This window comes from Ipomoea nil, unplaced genomic scaffold (assembly GCF_001879475.1).
Source record: "Ipomoea nil cultivar Tokyo-kokei standard unplaced genomic scaffold, Asagao_1.1 scaffold1259, whole genome shotgun sequence".
In the NCBI taxonomy this organism is placed as follows: Eukaryota; Viridiplantae; Streptophyta; class Magnoliopsida; order Solanales; family Convolvulaceae; genus Ipomoea; species Ipomoea nil.
The window spans coordinates 159641-179993 of record NW_017617687.1 but is presented as its reverse complement, the minus strand read 5'-3'; the positions used below and the strand labels follow the sequence as shown (position 1 = coordinate 179993).

The following is a 20353-nucleotide window of genomic DNA, read 5'->3' as shown; positions in this document are numbered from 1 at the left end:
GCCAAGCCCAAAGTGTACAGAAGGTTAGTAGACGTTCATAGAGAAAAATCAATCGTGGCCCAATCCCCGTTATCCATCTTAAGCTTCATGCCCTTTTTTAGCGACTTCGTTATGTCCACAGTTACACAAATACGGTAAAACACACACAATGGTTCATCAAAGTTCCTATCATCCATCGTCACCATGCCACCCAAGACCATGTCGATGGCATCAAGAACCGCCATCCTCTGGTTGTGAAATTCTCCAGAGGATCAACAGACTCTGTTTGTACGCCCAGGGCCCATCTCCCATCTTCGATAATACGGTTAGCGCGCGCGCGCACACACACACACACACACACACACACACATACATATATATATATATATATATATATATATATATATATATATATATATATATATATATATATATTGCAGCCCAAAGATTCAATACCCCACCATCGAGGTTCAATCATGTGACCTTCCCTCAATGAGAGCCACAAAGGTGTCACCTGAGCACAAGGTGCTTGGCATACAACTTTTCTCCTTTAATTATGTTAAAAGTAGTTGTTTCAAATTATTACTTATAAATTTTGTTAACATTAAAAATTTATTTTGATTTGCCAAATTATTAGATGACAAATTGGTCATTTTGTAAATGTTTTCCAAGTATAAAACAATAAGCGTTTTACGTTGATGATTTCAAGTGAATGTTGGGTTTACTGTAATATTGATTACACGAGAAAACCTTCGTCTACAATTTAGGCATAATTAATAGATTAAAACTGACATTTTCCTTTTTTTTTAAAAAAAAAAAAAAATTTAAGAAAACGAATTCCTTAGTGTCTTTATATTTTATTTTTCACACTTCGAGAAAATATGTAATATGAATTTCTATATTACACTCACATATTTTATTATGTAAGAGCAATATAGTCTTTATACTAATTATTTTCAATAATTTATTTTCCACCGATAAATAATATAATCAATATTTCAAATATTTTTTTTTTTAATGTAACAAAACTAATTAAACCAAATATGTTCTTTTTCAAACTAGCACCAGTAACTCAAATCCACATAAGACACTACCAACAAAAAAGAAGCGGACAAGCAATAAAGACAAAGTATCTAAATGCGAATTAACAAAACTAAGAGTAGCTTCAACCAAAAGTGGTATCAACTACCTAATATCATACCAACTACAATAAGTATTTACATAATTGTTTTTAAAAAGTACCAATTAAACATTAATTTTAATTCTATCATTGGGCATTAAATTAGTCGTGCAACGTGCGTGTAAAACTAGTTAAAAAAAAAAAAAAAAACTCAATGTTGGACTAACCAAATTGTAATAAAGAATCTTTATTAGTGAATGTAAGCAAAGTTGGTTTAAAAAGTCTTTGTTAGTGTTTTGAGTCTAAAATCCCAACATGTAATTGGCAAAATTATTATGGCAAATTAGATAGCTTTTCTGTTTTAGAGTCTGCCAGAGTTTGAAGACTGAAGTTCTGATTGATCAGATATTCCGACAGAGCGTCTCAGAATTAAAACCATTGGAGATCATCTATTGAAGACGCGTATGAGCTGGCAAACGCGGTTTTGAGGTGATATTTCAAGAAAGAATATCAGTAAATCATCTCTCCTTAGGTATGGGCGAAATCTCCTTAAAGAATCAAGATTGATTAGCTATACAAGTCTTACCTTTTACAACCAGAGCTATTTTTGGAGAGAATCAAAGAGAAGAAGTATTTATGCATACAAGCCTTCACAAGTTAGGGTTGAATGCCTTGAAGCCAACACTCTCAATACTAAAAGAATACACATCTTTGGCTATTCCATTCCTTCTCAAGAAATACAGTTCAGGGTGCTTAAGAAGATGAACTTGAGAATAATCAATCATGTTTAAACCAGTGGACGCGAAGATCACTTAGTTGTGGGAACAACGTGGGACTGCGTCAGTGAAGCGGACTGCATCAGAGTTAGCTCTCCATTGAAGGGATTTCATTGGACTTCTGGATGCGCGGCTCTCCGACTTCAACAATCCACTAAACCTCTGTAGACTGGGTACTGACCTTGTGTGGGGCACTTGGGTGAGATCGTTTTTCTCTACCTTTGTACATTGGATTATGAGTTAGTGGATTGGACGCATCGATGATCGTCCCCCAGACGTAGATACACACTTTATCGAACTAGGTAAATAATTTTTTGTGTCTTTTACTTCTGTTTGATTTAATTTCCGCACCAAGACTATTCACTGATCTACTGACTGATCTACGACAGTGCTAACTCAATCACTCAAACAGAATCACACTGAAATATTATCTAGACACAATATTTAACACAAATACAGAAATTACAGTCTTCGTATAGGAACTACACCACTGTTTGAATGATTAGAATATTAAGTTTGATCAGTTATGTTGTTGAAGTTTAATTAATTATTGTTTTTTTTTTAATAGTGCATAACATTGACTTGGTAACTTTTAACAAAAAAAATACAACAACAGAACTTAAATCAACTAACAACTAACTCTAAGAAATCATCAGTTTACTACAATAAAGGTCCTTAACTCCACATCATATATACAAAGAGTAGCTAAGACCTTGTGATCTAATGGCACCCGAGTTAGACTCCCATATGGGAAGTTGTGAGTTCGAGTCTCAGTAGAGGCGTTATTGCTTCTTTGTGTTTCAGTAGGTTGAGATAATAGTTATGAACAGATACTACATTGTAATATTTATACAATATTCCATACCATCATGACTAAACATGTAACTATGAATGCTAGACAAAAACAAATAAAAACTTGGGGAAAATAGGTACTAACCCCGCCCTATCATGTACTTTTTTTTAACGAGGATTCAACAATGAAATTGAGACTTCATTTATAGAATCCGTCATTTCTATTGTAGATACTTGGGTCTCAATTGCCCTTCCGGTAAAAAACCCAGGCTCTTTAGCAATGGGCAATTCAGCATCACTGGATAACATTTGAACAACGGAATACATGTTTGGTCTATCTTCTGGGTGTTGTTGAACACATAATAACCCAACTTGAATCGATCTTAGAACTTGAGTCAAATTGCATGATACAACCAAATTCTCATCTAGTAGTTCAATTGATCTACCATCTTTATAAAGCTTCCAAGCCTTCGATATGTAGAAATTAGTAGATTAGGGCATCACAAATTATTGATGAAAAAAAATATGTTCAAAATAAGAGACTTACATAGCTAGGAAGGTTCTCATAGTATTCTTGGTGAGAAAATCCTCTATTTCGTTTTCCACTCACAATTTCTAGTACTGAGACACCAAAGCTGAAGACATCTGATTTAGTAGAAAACATCCCATTTCCTGCATACTCCGGTGACATGTAACCACTGTGCTTTACAATTTTAGTTTATTAATTGTTATGTTCAACTACCAAAAAGATGCAATGATATAAAATAATCTTGAGATTCTTACTGTGTTCCAGCTACTCGGCTTGTATTTGCTCCAAATTCATTTCCTCCAATGCTTCTAGCTAGGCCAAAGTCTGATATCTTTGGATTCATGTCAATATCCAACAAAATGTTACTAGCTTTGAGATCTCTATGAATAACTCTTAATCGCGAATCTTGGTGTAAATACAAAAGCCCTCTAGCAATTCCATTGATAATGTTGAACCGTTTTGTCCAATTAAGCAATGTTCTTCTCTGATCTGCACAAGGATTTTATAAGACTACAAGATTCATTTAAGATTGGATCTTTCTTTTCCAAAACACATTAGATTGGTTAAGCATATATTGTCCAGGGGACCATATATTTGAAATGCACAATGACATTGAAGTGATAAAATGCAATTACATAGATGATTTAAGTATACCAAATATAAATGAGTCGAGACTTTTGTTTGGCATATATTCATATATCAACATCTTTTCTTCCCCTTTAATACACCATCCAATAAGACTCACGAGATTCCGATGTTGAAGTTTGGCAATAAAATTGACTTCATTTTTGAACTCTTCAATCCCTTGCATAGAATTCTTTGAAAGCCGTTTTACAGCTATTTCTCTACCATCATCTAGAACTCCCTACAAATGAATTCTTTGGAGTGTCAGAAAGTTGAAATATTAGTTCACAACACATGTAAAACTTATGAGAATAACAATTTCTAAAAAGAGTTTTATTATTGATCAATCATCTTTACATAGTATATGAAGCTGTGTATTTATAGGGATATAAGATACAGTGATAGCTAGAGCAGAACTAGTAAAAGTAGAGTTACAATAATATCATAGAGTAGGAATCGTAAAGCTGATAAAATACAAAGTCCTAATATGCCCCTTCAAGCTTAAGGTTCTCTAGAGAAAACATTGAGATTGTCCTTTAGAACTTAGAAAATTGAATTTAGCAGTGTTGAGTGGTTTGGTGAAGATGTCTACATGTTAGTCTTTGGTAGAGTTGTAGTTCACTTTTAGCTCTTTTGATGCTACTTTGTCACGAACAAAGTGGTAGTTTATTTCTGCATGCTTAGTTCGGGCATGAAGAACAGAATTGGCACATAGATATGTAGCACTATATGATTTTCACACCAGAGTCGATGTGGTGTTGCTAATGAGTGTCCAAGTTCATGAATGAGAGCAACTAACCATGTTACTTCTAATGAGATATTTACTATGACTTTGTATTCTACTTTTGTTGAAGATCTAGCCACTGTTTTTTGCTTACGACAAGCACGAGATTAAATTTTTGCCAATGAAGATAACAAAACCACTAGTGGATTTTCTGTAATCAGGGCACCCCGCCCATTCAGAGTTCGAGAAAATCATGGATACCATCAGAGTCAGATTTTGTCAAATGCAGTCCATATATAATCTAAAGTCCCTTTGACATACCTTAGAACTTTATTAAGTGCCACCTAGTGCCTAGTGTTTGGGAGTGCATGAACTAACAAAGTTTGTTGACTACAAAGGAAAGATTCAGGCGAGTGATGCTTAGGTACTGAAGTACTCCAACATGGCTATGGTATTGTGTAGGATTTTCGTATGGTTGACATGTGGTTGTTGCACTTAGCTTATTGTTAATTGAAATTGGAGTTGAGATTGGTTTGTAGTGTTCTATTCCTGACCTATTGAGTATTTCAATTGTTGAGTTTGTCTCATATAAGAAAAAGAAGTTTGTCTCATATAAGAAATAGGAGTGAAGTAGATTGGGCTTGCCCATGGTACAAGGATAGATGCTTATAAATACATATCACTATCACAATTAACAAAAGAATAGCTTCACTCATGTGGATGTAGGCACATTGACGAACCACATAAATCTTGCTTTTTGTACTTTTCTGTCACTATTATTGTTTGTTTTCGTTAACCTCAAAAAATTGGTATTAAACCACTGTTGAGATGACCAGTTTAAGTGCGAAATTTGAGGTTATGGTAGTCAAGGTTTAAGGATTTGTTGGTACACTATGGTCTTCTAAAAACCTTGAAGGCGGAAAAGCCAGCTAATGTAGTAAAGGCTGATTTAAATGAACGTGCGATAGGAACCATTCGATTATGCTTTGCGGATGAAGTTCTGTATCACGTTATATGGCTTTGGAAACTCCAAAAGAAATTTGGTAAAAATTGGAGATTTAGTTCATGGAAAAATCACTAACAAACAATTTGTGTATAAAGTGAAGGCTTTATGCGCTTAAGATGCAGGAGGGTTAGACTTGGTGTATCATATTAATCTCTTCAGTTAGGTAATCTTAGATCTGGCCAAACTTGATGTCAAGATTGAAGATGAAGACAAGGGGATGATCATGTTATGTTAAATGCCTCTTTCTTTTGAACATCTAGTGACTAGTCTTACATAAGGGCAAGTCGCGATTAAATTCAATGAGATCTTTGCAGCCCTACTGGCTCATAATCAGCGCAGGTAGAATGCATGGGAAGGCTTTGTTGGTGATATTTTGTATACTTAGGGTGTCAAGATCGTGGAAGTAAGCTAGTGAAGGATAATTCTGGAAAGAGAGACTCTAGGTCTAAGTCTAGAAATATCAAGAAAATCTAGTGCTACAAGTGTAAGGAGTTTGGGCACATGAAAAGAGACTTTCCAAAGTTAAAGAAGTAACAAGAGGCTGTGAATGTGGTACATGATGAAGATTCAGATAATAGTGAAGGTGATGTCCTAGCAGTTTCATCGATTCAGTTATCAGATGCTTGGATCCTAGAGTAGGGATGCTCCTATCATATTATGTCTAACAAGGAGTGGTTCACAACCTATAGGTCAAGTACTTTCCATTCTATTTTTTTGGGTGATGATAGATGTCATTAATTGTATGTATTGGTGATGTTAACATCCAGATGCATGATGGTATTATTTGAACTTTGCATGATGTTAGACATATACCAGGGTTAACTAAGAACTTGATTTCTCTTGGCGGTTTGCATGTTAATGGTTTTATTCATACGTCTGAAAGTGATAGGGAAACTATTAAAATCAGTAAAGGTGCTTTAAATGAGTTGAAAGCGAAGTAAATCATGGGGAAAATTTGTAGGTTGTTAGGCAATACTGTTGTAGGTGTAACACATTCTCTTGAGTCTAGTGATGATACTACTAGGTTGTGGCATTTACGTTTGGGTGACCTAGGTGAATGTAGTTTGTCTAAATTACAGAAAAGGAATTTTTTTAAAAGGAGTTAATGGGCATTGGACTCTTGGTCCACCGCTATTCACCATTCAAAGCTCTTCATGGATTGAGAGTAGCTTCTGGGCTCGAAATCTTCTACACATGCAATCAAAGCTTTGTTACCTATTAAGCCATGAGTGATGTGGTGAACTACCATAGGATGTGTTCACTGAGTCAGAGCTGGTGGTTAGCACCGTGGGGGTTTAGAAGGAACAACTAGAGGATACTCAGGTGTGAATTCCACCGAGGGGTTTGGGTGGCATCGACACGGTCGTGTCCAGGGTGCGACATGGTCATGTTTTGTTGCAGGCAATGTAGTCAGCTCGAGGCGCAAACAACAACCCATGGTAATGCATTTCGAGCACGAACATGAACATGTGGAGAAGTATTTGCTATAAATTAAAAGGGAGAACATTCTCATTAAATCGGACATGATATAGGATAAAAATCTTTCCAGTATTGAGATTCAACAACGATATCCTCGGAACGACTCTAGGTAACGAAGAAAGATAGGTGGAGCATATTGAAACTATATTTTGTGTTTGTTGTAGGGACGAAGATAAGGAAAACACAGGCAACTAAAGATAAGAAGAAAGGAATAGTCGAGATTTTCTTTAATGACGAGGGCATATGGGTTCATATTGTTTTGGGCGGCAGAGAGCATACGATTAATAAGAAAAATTGCAATTTCATAGGCATAGGTCTAATACCTTGGAGGAACAGAGGCTTGGGCAAGCAAAGTGAGACCAGTTTCGACAATGGGTCTATGATGGCTTTCTACACAGCCATTTTGTTCATGTGTAAGCACATGATTGACAATGATTTATCCCTAGGATGACAAAGAACTTGTCTAATTTTTTGCATTATCCCCCTATATCAAATTGAACTATTTTAATTTTACAAAAGAAAGTTCGCTCAGCCAGTGCTTGAAACCTATTGAAAATTGTATAGATATTTGTCTTTAGTTTCATGGGAAAGAACTAGGTATACCAAGAGTAATCATCAACGGAAATGGCAAAATAACGATGATCCTTATTAGATAGAACTAGAGATGGCCCCCAAATGTTTGTGTAAACCAAATCTAATACAACAGAACTAGACTTATTGACCCTTTCTAGTGGAAATCGTGATGATTTTCCTAGTTGATAGGAAGTATAAAGAGAATGAATATTATTTAAGGACTTTGATACTGGATAGTGGCATAGTATATTTTATAAGACTCTTTGAGTGAGGGTGACCAACGAAGTTGTGCCAAACTTCTAAAAGGTGCTTTGAATATAATGAATGCATTTGGATTTTGTATTATAATTTTGTAATAACCCTCTTGAGCTTTCTCCCTTAAAGAGAATTTGGTTGGTGTTGTGATATTTTACAACAAAAATGGAGGGATGAAACTCAAAGAAGACATTATTATCAGTGGTGAAGTGTTTGACAGATAGGAGAGAGTTTATTAGGGTAGGGACATGTAACACATTTTGTAATTGTAGGACACGCGAAGGAGATTATATATAAGTATGCCCAATACTAGAAATATTCAAAACTTTTCCATTGCCAACTAGAAGAGTGTCATTCTCTACGTATTCTTTTAATCATTGCAGCGATGAGGGATCCAAAGTAGCATGATGGGTGGCACCAGTGTTTGGGAACCAGTTTTTAGAGAATGGTGCGATAGCTAGATCGTTGGAATAAGTGATGTGTACTTGAGAACTGGTTGCCCCCGAATACCTCCTATAGCACTGTAATGTAGTATGGCTAAAATTGTTGTAAATTTGGCACTTCGAGGGATAGATATGGCCACGACCGCACCCTCGGCCTCTTCTATGTCCACGACTACGACCACGGGGTCTCTAGGCAGGTTACTTCAGTTGTGAGGTGACATGTGGTCCATGTTGAGCAATAAGAGTTACAGGTGTCTATGGGGAAGCTAACAGAGTAATGTTTCAATGTAGATGAATTGATGGGCGGTGAGATAGTCATTCAGTTGATCAATCGTCACTGGTTATTTTGAGGTCAATAAAGAGAACATTGCACGGTACTCAGGGCAAAGGCCTTTAAACATGTACAGATTCTAGTCATCGAAACCTATTGGTCTATCGGCTTCTGCAAGTAGTCCAATTAAAACCATGGCTTTGCTAAGAGAGATTCACTTGTAGTGGAATCCCCTTGGCGCTGAGATTGCAGCTGACTAAGGAGACTCAGAGTGTGTGCCCGTGAGGAGGACCCAAACAATAGGTTAAATAGCTTGCCATAGGGCCAGAGATGTGGCATATCCCACAGTAACGTACATAACTTCATCGAACAAAGATAAGATGAGCATGGATAAAATAGAGGAATGCCGATAGACGCAATTTTTTGCCGTAGGATTGGCTACAACGGAACACCCATCCAGATCCTGAGCAAAGGAATCCGGGCACGGGAACGTTCTATCAACATATCCACTGAGATTTTGACCGTGGAGAAAGGGAACAAGCTGAGTTTTCCATTGTAAATAATTGGAGGAGGTAAGTTTGAGGGAGATATAGTGATGGGCTGCCTGTAGAGTATTTATTGGGGCTAGAGGTGAGTCAGAGCCATAGATCGTTTTGGTTTACTGATACCATATGAGAACAAGAATTTCTAGAGAGACTTTTATTATTGATCAATCGTGTTTGCAAAGTATATGAAGGGATGTATTTATAGAGATTTAAGATATAGTCCTAACTAGAGCAGGACTCGTAAGAGTGGAGTTACAATAATATTAAGAGATGAAATAGGAATGCTAAAGCTGATAAAATACAGAATCCTAAAAAAACTTTCTTTCTCATATCTATAAAACCTTAAATCTCAGACACTTACTCTGTCATGCATGATATGATATGTTTTTAGACGACACGATTACCTTGTACACAGGTCCATATCCTCCCTCTCCAATCTTGTTCCTTAGTGAAAAATTATCCGTAGCTCTTATAATTGTAGATGCTTCAAATAGTGTCTGATCCTCTACCAATAACAACTCTGGTTGAATTGGTTCCATCACCTTCCCTTTCCGTTTATAGAGTATCATAATCATAGTCAAGCTCAAAGCCAGCAGTACAATCAACAATGATGAAGTCACTTTTAGTTTCTTAAATTTCTTGCTCTTTGAGCTTGAAGTATAATCTACCAAAAAAAGACCAAAAAAAAAAAGAAAAAGAAAAAAAGAGGAGACAATGGACTTTAGCTACTACTTTGTAGACTTATTTGCATATTAATCGATCTGTTGTAAAATTTTAATTATAATATAAATGAGTTAATACCATCTGGGGTCATGAGTATAGTGATTTTGTCACGTTTAATCCTAAGTTTTTAAATTGTAATCGTTATGCTGTGAGCACGTGCCTACCTTGCATGATGCGCACGAATCTATATCCATAATTTCTATACTGTAGATTCATAATTTCTAGACTCTCGGTGAGCTAAAATTTATACTTTAGATTCATAATTTCTAAAACCGTAGGATCCATAATTTAAATACAGTAGATCCATAACTTCTATAGAGTAGATCCATAATTTCTATATTGCACTGATTTGTGAAAACATGGTTCAACAATTGGAATCTAAAGTATAAATTTTAGCTCACCGAGATTCTAGAAATTATGGATCTACAGTATAGAAATTATGGATCTACAGTACAAAAATTATGGATATAGATTCGTACGCACCATGTGCATGGTGGGCACGTGCTCACAGCATAATTTGCCTTCAAATTGACCACCTGATCCTTCGACTTTCAAATTGTTTCCATCCGTGGTACAAGTTAACCACACGCGTCCTTCCAGGAGGATCGCCGCTAGTTAAATTTTGGAAGTTGAAGGACCATGGGTGGTTAACTTGGACCACAGATAGTAACAATTTGAAAGTCGATAGACCACGAGTGGTCACTTTGAAAGTTTAGAACTAAACGTGACAAAATTACTATACTCAAAAGACCACATATGACATTAACTCTAATATAAATTGTTACATACCTAAATCAGAAGAAGCCATCCTGATGAAAAGATCTTGCTCTTTCTCAGGTATCAGTCTAAGGTCAATCAAATCACCGAACCAAAGCAAACACCCATTATTTTCTCCATTGCTTATATTCATATTTGAATAAGCTGTACAGTTGCAATTCTTCAAGCAAACTTGCTCACATTCTTGAAGGCTCATACTGCTGTTGAACCAGGAAAACTTTGTATCTGGCAACTTGACACCACTATATTTAATGAATCCATCAGAGGATGCATTTTGACAATTCAAGCGTGTCCTCCGAACGCATCCTGCTCCTAAATATTCAGACTTGGATTCTACTGGATTTTTAGGCAAAAATTTGTCCAAACATCCACAAGCAGGGTAGTAATCATAGTAACAGATACTATAAGCTCCACAATATCCATATCTGTCACAAGTGTCTGTTGGTGCAGTAAACACAATTTTCCATTCCTGTGAACCATCTGCCCATAAATAGAATTGTATATTCCCAGAGGTTGATATTATTAACCTTATCAACTTTGAGGTTTTAAAAACCTTATAGTATGCATAAAAGGCAGTTGCATTAGCAATTGCACCCATTTCGGCCATATCTTCCAACTTCTCCATGCCTGGTGAGCCGTTCCATTCCAGACCATTCCATGGTCCTGACCGAAACACTTCCTCCCGGCCTCGTTTTATGAGCACTTGTGGATATCCTGTAGGTTCAACCAGAAGTTTATATTCCCCCGAGCCTGGATTGTTTTCTGTCTTCCATGATGATAGAATAATCTCAATACCAGTAAGGAAATTCTTTCCAAACATCATGCCTGGCAAAAGAGTATCTGTAGGATGATGAAAACTTTGCCACAGAAAATTCTCTGGATTACTATCATTTGCATCAGTAATCACTAGATTCCCAGAATCTAATAATCTGGCAACTGGATTTTGGACGAAATTGGAAGTGTTAGTATGCCAAAATATGGAATTGTTACCACCAACAAGAGCTAGCCCGCCTGGATTGAACATCTGCAAGACCACTGAATATTTATTGGTGATGGGAGCATCTCTATTGGCAACCCATACTACGGTTCGAATAGGCAATTGCTTGTACCATATGCCAACGTATCGATTCAATGAATTGTTTGGGCTAAAAAATCCCATCTCGAAGACTCCACCTGAAGAAACAATGGTGTCACCGTCTCTAAGGAAATCAGTGGAGTTAATGGCATCCCGTGCAGAAGAAATCTTCTGAATTGAAACTAAAGGCATTAAAGCAATGAACAAAAGAAGATTACTTCCCATTGAGAATATTAGCTCTGTTTGTTTCTTCGTAATTTGGTTTGCTCTGATGGAATCTTTTAATTCTATTCTAAGATAGTATTATACCTCCGTGTGTTTTCTTGACTTTTCTTCAGGTTATGTCGTCTACCCATATGTTTTTCACGTTCTTGACTTTTCTTCAAGCTATGTCATTAATTGCATACACATTACACAATGAAATTAAAGGACTACATATGAAATCAAAGATTATATGCCCCACCCAGGTGCGAATCCAGAAAAATGGTGGATCCAGAAATCAATCGTTATACCTTGCACCACGGCGCACAGTGCACTGTGCGCCCCGCGCCTCCCAAAAAGACGTTGTTTTGGGAGGCGCGGTAGGAAGTTTACATGACTATTTATATTTGTTTATACAATTATGTATATTTTTTATTATGTACATTTTTTATACAATTATGTACATTTTTTTATACAATTATGTACATCCGAATCAGGAAATTTTTGTGTATTATGTTAAGAGTTGATGTGTATTATGTTAAATGTTTATGTTTATTATGTATTGTGTTAGATTATGTGTATTATCTTTTAAAAAAAGAGTATGTGTATTTTGTTATATAATTATGTACATTCATGTATACAATTATGTGTATTCTAGTATAACATTATGTACATTCATGTATACAATTATGTGTATTCTTAATTAGCTAGTATAAATAGCTTGGGGCGGTTATTTCATTTTTCAGTTTCTCTCTCTAGGTTTTTCTCCATAGAAACTCTCCCAAACACTTCTACATTGTAATCCATCAACATTTTGGAAGATCTAGAGAAAGATTTCACTTTGTAATTGCAATTCAACATCAAATTTCATATTTGTTCTTTCAATTTCAATCAACAAGCTAAGTTGTTCTCTTTCAATATTTGCATTTTATTTTCTTTGTGATCTTGATTTCAATGTCCATTACTTCAACTGAATCTTTGATTTAAATTTCCATTATGAGTAGCTAAACATCTCTAGGGATTTGGATTAAATTCCCTTGTATATAGATGCCTATGAGAATTGAATTGCAAAATTACATTCTGTAATGCCTTGATAATGAATTTGACTGTGAGATTGATGAATTGTATAGACTCTTGTCTAGTTAGGGCCCAACTTTGCGAGAGGTGGATGAATTAGGTATTCCTCCTATGAGAATAGGGCATCACCATTGCCTTACATCTCACATTTCTATCTCACCTGTGAAAAAGAGGAGTTGGAATGAAATGAGAACACAAAGTGTTTGCTTAAATGTCTCACATAGCTTAGTTGCTATGAGAATGGGACTAGGGACTAGGTGATAGACCGATGTCCATGAGAGTGGCGTTGGCACCTATGCATAACAAAATAGCACAAATATACACTTATCACTACTTAGGTATATGAAAAAACCAAGGATGAAGACATTATAGTCGTAGTGTGGAGAGTTACATCCAATGTGGTTGACTCATTGTGGACAATAGGGAAAATTTTACTGTCGTCCATGATCCATGTAGCAGTGTGAATCATGAACTAAAATGACGTCGTATCATTTTCATTACGCTTCAGTTTCATTTGACAATATACGTTATTGTATGAACTCTGTATTTTTAGTTTCGTTTTTCACACGCACCAGTTTCATATAGTAACAACGAAGTATCATTTTAATTGCATTTTATCTTAATTTGACAATATACGTTATTGCATGAGCTCTATTTTTTAGTTTCATTTTTCACACACACACGTTTCACTACGGTAATGCAGAAGTATCATTTTAACAATTCATATTCATTTGACAATATATGTTATTGTATGGGCTATGTTTTTTAGTTTCATTTTCCACACGCATAGTTTCATTATAGTAATGCTGAAGTATTATTTTCATTATACTTCAGGCTCATTGGACAATATACGTTATTGCATGAGCTCTGTTTATTAGTTCCATTTTCCACACACACACTAGTTTCATTATAGTAATGCTGAAGTATCATTTTAATTACACGTCAGGTTCATTTGACAATATATGTTAATTAATGTATTGGCTATGCTCCTTAGTTTCTATTTCTACCTGCGCTAGTTTCATTATAGTAACACTGAAATATCATTTTAATTACAGTTAAATTTCATTTGACAATATACGTTATTACATGAGCTCTGTTTTTTAGTTTTATTTTATATACACACTAGTTTCATTATAGTGTAACACTTTAAAGTATCATTTTAATTCTACTACAATTACATTTGACAATATACATATTTATAACGTGATACGCTATTGGCTTACTGTAACAAGAAAAGAAAAAAAAAATGACACCGTGTTAGGCCATGGTCCATACAACGCTATGTGGGCCATAATCCACCATATAAGAATTGAGGCAAGATGCACTGATCCTCTTACCTAAGAAGTCGTTAATTTACCACTTCAGCATCTTGTCAGACTATCATTATTGCATGGACCGTGGTCCACACAGCAGTGTGAACCACTGTCAAAAAACACAAAGTATATTATTCTAACTCATAAAATACATTATTCTAACACATAAAATACATTATTCTAAATCATAAAATACATTATTTTACCCCAGAATTCATTATTCTACCACATAAAGTAAATTATACATTATTCTAACTCATAAAATACATCATTCAAACACAAAGTACATTACTCTAACTTATAAAATACATTATCTTACATTCTTACCCCATAAATTTCATTATTCTAACACATAAAGTCAATTATTCTAACACATAAAGTACATTATTCTATCTCATAAAATACACTATCTTACCCTTGAATGTTCATTATTCTAACATGAGCACGGAGCAAGATTTTTTAAACATCAAAACGACGTCGTTTTGGATCATGGTCTACACAGCTGGTCCACAATAATTTGCTCAAAAAGTATATTATTGAAAATCGTAAAATACATTATTCTAAAGCATAATGTACATTATCTAAACACATGATGTTCCAGATTGTTTCATACAGACTCATGGGGAAGTTAGTTCTCATATGAACATCACCCATCAAACCATTATATTTAAATGTCACAAATTACTTACTACATTAAGTATATTCAATGTTTGTATTGAAATTATTAATTAGCTAATCATTATTGCGTGGACCACGGTCCAAAAACACAAATTACATTATTCTAACTCATAAAATACATTATTCTTATACATAAAGTACATTATTTAACTCATAAAATACATTATCTTACCCCAGAAATTTCATTATTCTAACACATAAAGTACATTAGGCATTATTCTAACTCATAAAATACATAATTCTAACACATAAAGTACATTATTCTAACTCATAAAATAAATTATCTTACCCCAGAAATTTTATTATTCTAACACATGCATATAAAGTACATTATTCTAACTCATAAAATATATTATCTTACTCTAAAATATTCATTATTCTAACATGCGCTTGGATGAATAAATTTTTTTAAACATTAAAATGATGTCGTTTTGGAGCATAGTCTACACAATAATTTGCCGTCATAGATACATGCATTTATGAAAGGGAAAATTCCATTTTAAGTAATGCTTTTTTTTTTCTACACAAAAATCTCAATTAATGTACGTTATTCATAATTTTATTGGTAATTTCTTCCTTTTATGTCATTTTAATTGTGTGGTTTATTATTTTTTTGGTCAAATAAATTCTTTCTCGTTTATTTAATTTCTTTAATATATTTTATTATATTAAATTTGAATTTTTTTATTTGTGTTTAATAGTATTTTTAAAGTAATTTTGTAATATATAAATTTTATATTATAATACTAAACTTAATACTATGAAAAATTATATTATAAATAATTTAGTCAAAACTCATTAAAGACGCATAAAATAATAGAAAGTTGTATTTATCAAGTCATTAAGTATGCCCGGCATGTTATACTGGAATTGAAGATAAGCGGACGTCCTTCAAGTCAAGGTCGCTGTGTATAATGCCACTGACACATGTTGGAGTTGAAAAACATTTTACATGGTATGTTTTGGGATGACAATTTCTTCCATACTCATCTCTACCTTAAACGGGGATTAAGAAAGGAGAAAAACTTTCAAAGAATAGGACAAGAAATGTTTTCAATTCTCCGTCGAAGATTGGGATACCCTTCCCCATCCCACACACGTCATCCCTGCTTTAATAATAATAATAATAATAATAATAATAATAATAATAATAATAATAATAATAATAATAATAATAATATATAATATTGTAGATATGTTGTATTGAATGTGTTGTACTCTATAATTGTGTATTTATGTTTTTATTATTTGTATGAAAATTATTTGATTATTATATTTAACATTTGGATTTTGATAGTTTTTGAGAATTGATGAAGATTTAACAATTCTAGGAGTAAAAGTTTTTATTTAATTTTGGCCGAAGTGTCAAATGGGTCCATTTACTACTGCGAAGTGCTCAATTTCCACCACGAACTAAATTAAGTGTCAAATAGGACCATCTACGAGTTAAATTTTTTCAATTGACTTTTTTTACAGGTTAATAACATGTTACCTATTTAATTATTAAAATAAATAAATAAAATAAAATAAAATAAAATAAAAAAGAATACAGCCACCGGCTGTCTGGCGATGACAACCGGTGGCTGTATTCTTTTTTTTTTTTTAATAATTTTTAAATTATTTTGAAATTATTTTTTTAATAATTGAATTGGTAACCTGCAAAAAAAAGTTAATTGAACAAATTTAGTAGGTAAGTGTGGTTAATTAGCCTTTAATTTAGTTCAGGGTGAGAATTGAGCACTTGACAATAGTATATGGGTCTATTTGACACTTCTCCCTTTAATTTTTTATTTAAATATTGTGAATTATATTAGTTTGACTATTATTTTAAAAAAATATTAATTTGATTAAAATTTGATTGGAGACTAAGATTCCCTGTCCCCGAAAATTTCTTGCGGTGACGAGGATGAGGAATGATTTCCTATCCCAGAAAGAATAAGGATAGGGACATGAACTAACGGAGACTAGGGAATGACATCCCTAATTGCTGGTCTTGGAAATAGTCAGACGCCGTTCAAGTCAAGGTCACCGTGTTATACTCCCTCGTGACACGCGTTGGAGTTGAAAAACATTTTATATGGTATGCTGGACTTGGAAATAGTCGGACGCCCTTGAGGCAAGGTCACCGTAATATAATCTCTCGTGACAGACGTTGGAGTTGAAAAACACTTTCACATGGAAAAAATGCAATTCCTCTCTTTACGAGTGCTTAACTGTGATAAGCATGGTAATCTGAACATAATCGCTTGAAGATAATTGGACGTCATCCAATTCATAGTCAGCGCCTGACACTTCCTCTGATCTATGATGCACGAAAGCATATATTTAGAGGGGTGTATTCAATCATGAATTTTGTAGACTTTAGAGTCTTTAAGACTTTTAAAATGATAGATTTTAATAAATTTTGATTGACTTTTATAGAGAGTCGTTCAAAACTTTTTAAAACTTTATAATACCTTACTAGTATTTGACCCGTGCGCTGCACGGTATGTAAATTAAAAAGTATTAATTGTATGTATGTTATGTTACAAATTGTGTGAAATAATGCGGTTATAATTTATAACATATAAATGAAATATGTATGGGAATTCAACAAAAATAATATGTAAATGGTATATTACAAATAGTTGTAATTAATGTTATGGTATTAAAAAAAGAAAACTTATCAAAATTACAAATTATTGAAAACATCATGATATACAACATTAGTAATGTATCTAATTACATGATTTCAATAAATATTAGAACGAACTTAATTTTGTATACAATATAACTTATAAAATATAATGTTATAAGGATTTTAAGTACATAATTAAACAATTGAATGTTTATTATATAATTTATTAATTTATTATTTGAAACTACATTCGTTGAACCTAATGTAAATAAATACTATGTATACATATAATTTAACTATATATATATAATTTTTTTTTTACCATATTTCGAAGTTGGGTAACTATATATATACATAAAGTATACGGAGTATAATATTATATATTATATATTACATATAATACATACATATATTGTGGTTAGAAAGAGTTGGACTGCGACTCTAGAAACTATGCCACCTTTGCTCTCATTCTTCTGCATTTCTACTTGCAAGCAAGTTGACTTCTCAGACACATTTATTGGTCGGATCGGAGAAGTGCTATCCGAAGCTCTCTCGCGCAAGAAATTGATATTCCATTTCTTCGATTTTGAACACCGATCGTTGTTCATATAGGTTTAAGGAGAAATTTCTGGGCGATTCAAGGTGTTTCAAAATAATTTCGATTATGGGATTCATCTTTCAACTCCATTTCTACGAAATCCTAAAGTTTGTTGAAATTCATTTTTATATTTATGTCCTGTATTTCTTATAGGCAAGAATTAACCCATGCATGTCGGATCTGAGTACAGATCTGGGTTTTTGAACTGCAAAGGTACCCGTGTGATACACGGTCAATAAATTATATTTTAATTTTATATGTTGTTATTGTACTAAATTAAATAATTGTTCAATATGTTATGTAATAAAATGCACATATTACATGTTAAACACTGATTCAAGTATATTGCAATTTACACATAAAGAAATGATTAAATTGTAAATTGGTATTTTATTTACAAATTATTGAAAACTTCATGGTACACAACATTAGTTGTTGAAGTACAACTCTTGTTAAGCTCATTACAAATTAGAATCTTTAGACCTTTAAGATTGCTAACTCTAGATGCAACAATATACAATTGGTCATGTACAAACACTCTTTCTTCAAGAGCAACCCAACATGAGATAGTGTCTGACCTTGACTTTTATTTATTGTCATTGCATATGACAATATTAATGGGAATTGTCTCCTTTAAAATTTGAAAGACAATCTTGTATCCGATGGAGTCATGACATTCTTGGTATCAACACTGAACTCTCGACATTGTCACCAGTCATTATTTTAGCCTCAATAACATGCTCGGACAATCTTGTAATGACTAATCTCGTACCATTACATAAACCCAATGAGTAATCTATATTGCGTAACAAAATATATTGCAAATTTGGTGGCCAAAAAATTAGAACTCGATTTGCTATAAAATTAATTAAGATTATAACTTTCTATATATGTTATTAGCAATAAGAACTTACCAATCGTATAATTTGTTATTTGAAAAATATTTGATCTGCCAATAATACCTTGGGATTAGATTTTCTTTGTCATCTATTTAAATAAATATCTCAAAAATTTAACACAATTTCATAGTCCTATTACACATCTAATATAAATAAATTTCTTTTGCAAAACAACATAAAAAAAGTAAAATTCTAATAAATAATATAATGTCAATATCCACTTATATTATATATAATATACTATAATGTGTGTGTGTGTGTATATATATATATATATATATATATATATATATATATATATATATATATATATATATATATATATATATATATATATATATATAATTCGAACAATTGTTGCTTCACAGAGGAAACTTACATATATTATTACACCTTTATAATTTATAATAATATATAATATAATTATATAATTATATTAATATATACGGAGTAGTACATTTAGAAACCCAGCATGAAGTATGCCAGAAGTTTCTTCCTTCTCTTTGAGATGAGAAGTGATGGGGGAAACCTGACTTTCTTATTTCTCGACAACGATTCCATTTCTCTTGCTCAATTTCTTCCTTCTACAGATTTATTGCTCTCTTGCGTAAGTATTGTCCTCAAATTTTACTCAAGGATGGCGATTGTTCATTGTACTTTCCTAATTCCAAGCTTGGAGTTCTATGATCTTCAACCACAATGCATGCCTCTGTATCCTACCGTTTCACAGAGATCTTCAACCACACACGGCTTAAACTTATAAATTGAATCTGATTGGCTTATAAAAAAATCTTGGGCGTAAAATAAGTAGAAACAAAATATTTAGTTTAAATATTTGGTAACCGATGAGTTTACACGTTCTTTTAAGCAAAATGATATAAATATTTGATACTCCTCAAAACGACGTAGTATTGTTTGGGCGGGAATTTTTTGCTCCTATTATTTTGCTTTAATATATATAGAGAAGAGATATATAGAATATACAGTATAATATAATAAGACAAAAAATATAAAGTATGAAAATCTAGAAATTTTGAAACAATAACCAAAATATATAATTATAATTTTGTATATATGATAGTTTTGATACTTTTTTCTTTCATTTGTGATCAAAGTTTTATTTTTGAAAGTTTAGCCACTCACAAAGCACCAATATACAAAATGATAAGTGTATAACTCCATTTCATATGTTTTTCAATTTAATTTATGCTTCAGAGCATTAATACATTACAAAATCAGTTTGTGATATTTCAAATGTGATCTCTATCACTATATTATA

At 33.2% G+C, this 20353-nt stretch overlaps 1 protein-coding gene across 1 annotated transcript; it reads right to left on the bottom strand.

Annotated features, from left to right (window-relative positions):
- Positions 1–35: 35 nt before the first annotated feature.
- On the bottom strand, positions 36–11943 carry LOC109184299 (G-type lectin S-receptor-like serine/threonine-protein kinase At4g27290). Its single transcript, XM_019334295.1, has 7 exons — positions 10629–11943; positions 9521–9780; positions 3832–4061; positions 3451–3675; positions 3215–3365; positions 2902–3135; positions 36–227 (listed from the first exon to the last, which is right to left on the bottom strand). The coding sequence occupies exons 1-7, from the start codon at positions 11914–11916 to the stop codon at positions 36–38; spliced, it is 2580 nt and encodes an 859-aa protein (XP_019189840.1). The 5' UTR covers positions 11917–11943.
- Between the last annotated feature and the right edge of the window lie 8410 nt (positions 11944–20353).

Coding starts and splice junctions, on each gene's coding strand:
- LOC109184299 (XM_019334295.1), bottom strand. CDS start 11,916: ATGGGAAGTAATCTTCTTTTGTTCATTGCTTTAATGCCTTTAGTTTCA. Junction 4,062..9,520: donor GATATGGACCTGTGTACAAG/GTAATCGTGTCG, acceptor ATTCATTTGTAG/GGAGTTCTAGATGATGGTAG. Junction 3,366..3,450: donor AGCCGAGTAGCTGGAACACA/GTAAGAATCTCA, acceptor TGTAAAGCACAG/TGGTTACATGTCACCGGAGT.